The sequence below is a fragment of the Gavialis gangeticus genome, unplaced genomic scaffold (genome assembly GCF_001723915.1).
Source record: "Gavialis gangeticus isolate Ggan-Ray unplaced genomic scaffold, GavGan_comp1, whole genome shotgun sequence".
NCBI classification, from domain to species: Eukaryota; Metazoa; Chordata; order Crocodylia; family Gavialidae; genus Gavialis; species Gavialis gangeticus.
This window is the reverse complement of record NW_017729022.1, coordinates 96,636,675-96,641,301: the sequence shown is the minus strand read 5'-3', so window position 1 is coordinate 96,641,301 and position 4,627 is coordinate 96,636,675. Positions and strand designations below refer to the sequence as shown.

The 4,627-nt window shown below is 42.2% G+C and overlaps 1 protein-coding gene across 1 annotated transcript in view; it reads right to left on the bottom strand.

Annotated features, from left to right (window-relative positions):
* The window catches only part of ST8SIA1 (ST8 alpha-N-acetyl-neuraminide alpha-2,8-sialyltransferase 1), a 313,115-nt gene that overhangs the window by 122,247 nt on the left and 186,241 nt on the right, over nt 1-4,627 (bottom strand). The window contains exon 3 of the mRNA XM_019515663.1: nt 156-265. Coding sequence (XP_019371208.1) covers nt 156-265 — 110 coding nt within the window. The remainder of the gene's footprint in view (nt 1-155; nt 266-4,627) is intronic.

Below are 4,627 nucleotides of genomic sequence, written 5' to 3'. Positions count from 1 at the left end.
ACACCCCACCCCACCCCACCCCACCCCAAATCACTTGTATAAATCACCCCAGGAAGAAGAAAGGCATTGATTAATCACAAACAAATAGCTTTGAAAGGTCACAGACTTTGCACAGGGAGGAGAAGATGATGCTGCAGGGTGGGTTTCAGTCTTACCGCATGACAAAATCTGCTTGATCTATTTGTCTCCCACAGCTGCTCTTTTTCAGGATCCCACCATTTCCCACCACGGAGCATTTCTTCAATGGCAACTGGAATGGGGTAGCCTAGCAACAGAAAATAAGATTTTTTTTACAGACAAGAACACGTACAATCTTTGTTTGTAGCAGCAACCACTGAGGAATGTGGGGGAATTGGGAGAAGGCAGAAAAGAAACGGGGGAAAGGGAAGAAGTGTAGGGATTAGTTCCAAGGCATAAGAAGCCCTGTTTCTAGCCCCACTTTCAAAACCAAAATGAGGAAGCTTGAGAGACTGGGATCACTCAGATTTTTTTTAATAAAGGAAAACTTCAAAGTTTTAAATTCCTGGTATACAGAGCCAAAAAACCGTGCATTGGGAATGTACCTTCCATTCAAATGACTTGGGCAAAGCAGAAGAAAACAGAAGAAAAGAAAACATTACCACCTTACACAAAAGAACATGCAAGTCACCTTCATCAACTTATACACAAGAGACAGCTGGGAGAAATGATAGGGCAATAAACAAGGAAGAAGCAAAGAAGGATGGTTAGACCAAGGACTGGAAATCAGATCTTCTGAGTTCTGCTCCCGGTTCGAATTCTGGCATTGATTATTGTGTGGCTACAAAAACTATATTTAAGAAATGACTATAGTTCCCTAAACCCCCAGAGCCCTTCTGTCCTGGTTTAATTAAAGCTGTAAAAAAAATCCTTAACACTGATTTAAATTCAATTTTGATATGCTAACAGAGCATCAAATGGAAGGTCAAAGTATCATGTAGATTAACACTGCACCAATGCAGGATAAGATTAGATTGTATTTACATAGTCCCCTTCACCCAAAAGGATCCCTAATTATAGATCAGAGTACCCTAGAATCCATTCAGGATAGAGTGCAACAGTAATTTAAACAGCATAATACATCTGTCTAGTACAGGAAGGTGAAAAATAAAGTATCCAAATGAAAATGCATGGAAATTTGAAGTAGGTAGGGATACAATTACCATTAATGGAATTTATCCAGATTACTGAGGTTAATATACTCCTCATGGGAAAACTGTACTGTGATAACTTGTCAGGATCTCACTCTGAGGTAAAGAAAGAAGATACTGCACAACCCCAAGAGAATGTGGCATCACAAGGCTGGAAGGCCACAGGATAAATCAAAAAGGAAGTAGCACTTCTTCTTGCCTAAGTATTGTAGCCTATAAACAGTATAATATTATGCAATGTTCTCTGTCTCTATACACATACCAGGCACAACAGAATACTGCACTCCCAGGCATCGGACTGAACAGTTTCAGCCCAAATTCTGAATGTGCTGTGGAAACAAACAAACAAGGATACAAATTTGGAAGAGAAATCAGTTTTATAAATAGCAGTGTCTTTCTTATTCAAGGTATTGCAAAGCCCTTACACAAACCAATTCATTATATAACGGTAGGTCTCTGACCACGTATAGGCAAAATATAGCAGTCATTACCTGTTTTGTGTAAGTGTTGTGCAAAACTATGTCACATAACTACTATAACTAATATTCACATCCCAGTGAAAATTTAAGAATTACTAAATGTTTAGATTACAGACTTTCTTGGGTGTCACAGAAATGAACTGCTGCACAGTGCTTAAGGGTAAGCACTTTTGTGTTCCAAAGCAACACTGTTGTTTACTATTGTGAAGTATCTTTTATTTGAAAATGAAGTGCCATATGCAAGACCCAAGAAGGACAACTGTGTAAAGTCAGAAGCTGCAATGAGTCCAAGGCATTCCAAAGCGAGTGGTGAAGGGCATGGAGGAAGCAAAGCCCATTAAAGCAGCCTGTGGAAAAGGTCAATCACATCTTGTGGGGAGCAGGCTGTTGTGTTCACTAAAACACAATCCCACCCTACTCTGAGTGTGCTTACAGGATTCTGAACACACCTCAGATCCTGCACAGCAGCTGTGTGCCACTGTTTTGCCTTATGCTATTTAACAAAAAGCCTCATTTAAATCAAACCTTGTGAAGGCATTATACAAACACCTAAACCCAGTGCCATAGCAGTAGCAGTGTTTATGAAGAGCTGAGGATTAAGTGTCCCTGCTGCTTTCTGGTAGTCAGGCTGTTCTTTAGCTTAATGAACAATTGTTTAGGAAGCTCCATAAAAGACCTTTATTTCTCATCTTACACATGACTTCCCTTCAAAAACTGTTTATGCTATAGGTCTGTATTATATTCCAATTTGTAGAGGCTTTAGAGGCGCTCTCCTTTCTGCCTTTTTGTACAAAAAGACCACCTGTCCATACACAAATCACACAAACAAGCATGAAAAATGTGGCTTCTCTGTCTCTGTGCAAAGGCAATTTTACTTCCCATCTCTTACAAAGAAACAGACTAAAGGGCTTGCATTTCTGATGCCGAAGGAAGAGGACACTGTCAGTTTGGAATCTAGTTAGCAGTAGCATAATAAACTCCACTGAAAACTGTGTGAGGGGTGAGGAGTGTGGTAAAATGTTCTCCATGCCAAAAGCTTGGAGATTAGCACTTGCAAGCACTCCACACATTAGATTCACCCACATCAAGTTCCCCTAAACACTCATGTATTGAGTATTTCTTCTGCTGGGCTGCTAAAAGCCACAATATGCTGTAGGAATAACTATTTTAATTTATCACTGAAAATGGAAACAACTGGGCTCAACCAGGCTTGATGGGCAGTTCCATGCAGGGAAGTACAGCAGAATTCTTGCAGATCTTTCACACCATCCTCCTGCTTCCAGACTGTTTCTGTTCATCCTTCAGCTGCAACTACTGTTAGGAACAAGCTGTAACTCTGTCCCACCCTATGGCATGGTCTTTCTTCCACAGAAATATATCAGATTGCTGTCTTCCTTTTGCTGCTCCTGCTTTCAAACAGCTCTCACTGCTCCCTACTGGGCAATGTCTCCCCTGGTTACAAGGTATTTGGACACTGTACCAAGTAATTTAGTAAAACCATCCCAGTAGTTTTAAACACGACACTTTCCCCAACCCAAATGTTGTATTTCTACAATTGTGCTTTTCTAATGCTGATAAATGTTTTACCTCCCTTTGTTGCTGGATGAAAAATTAGCACAAACAACAGGGCATATTGACTAGAGTTCCCATTACTTCAGTGCAGGGCTATCCAGGATCAGGAAATGGGAGATGGAGGAAGGAAGAAGAGCCCTGAGACCCTGGCAGTCAAGGAGGGGAGGTGCCAACAGCAGCAGCAGCGGTGGCAGACACAGAAAATGGAAGCAGAAAGCAATGGGTTGGGAAACAGTGGCCAGACCCATGAAGGGAAGGCATAGGAGCTGAGGAGGTAAAGGCAGTGGAAGCCTGTGGCCCATGAGATAACCCCTAGTGGGCCACCCGCTGGACAGCCCTGCTTCAGTGAATGCTCCACATTCTTAGCAGATTCATGAAGGTCCAGGGTCAGCCTCCAAGTAGCAATCTACAGGATTGGAGGAGGCTTCACTATTTCAATTATTAGTATTATATAAGGTGCAACCATGATATCTCTTGCTACTTTATTGCAGGTCTTGCAACATCTAGGGTGGTTCTAAATACAGTAAAAGCTCCATTATCTGGCATGAGTGGGGAATGCCAGGTAACAGTTACATAAAAATGCCAGTTATCCAAAAATAGCAAGGTGACAGGTGGGGAGGCCTGCACACGGCGGCGGCGGCAACACAGGATGATGGATGGTGGCAGTGGCAGCAGCGTGGTGCCAGTTAATGGAGTATTCTAGCTAGAAGAATGCTGAATAGCAGGGATTTTACTGTATTCCTGTGAATTTCTGATTATGTCTTCACTACCACAGGTGATGCCTTAATCCGCTTTATCCCATTAATATTTTTTCTCTCTCGTTAACATAGGAGAAAGTTCCTTCAACATAAGTGTGACTGCCTGCACCCAGCAAAGATGGCCACTCACCTACCATTGTTTGAAATGGTACTAATGATGGGCTGCCTATTCTCATAGAAATTGGTGGCCCTTCACTTACCATGTGAGAGCCACACAGAATGATAGAATTAGGAGGTTGTGTAAAATAGAGATGCCTTGGCAACAGGAAAGAAACTGAGAGGAAGATGTAAGAAGCAAGGGACAGAAGTTCAGGGGAAAGGGCCAGGCAGAGAAGAGAACATGGGGGATCTGATACTGTAAGAAAGTTAGGGAAATAGGATGGGGAGGTACATAAACATACGGCGGGGGGGCACATGATTGTCAGTGAGCATAGATGTATGTGTGAGAGGATGACTTATCGTGTCTATGGAAGGAGGGAAAAAAGTATGTGCTGATTGTGGGTGAAGCGTCTATTGGAAGTCATCACAAGGGCAAGAAAGCATATACAAGTCCAGGCTGTAAAGAGGTAGTTTCTGTTAGAATTCAACACTTGGTCAGCACTAGAGAATGCTTAGAGGAGAGAAACCATATTAGTGTCCTGGCTGTAGA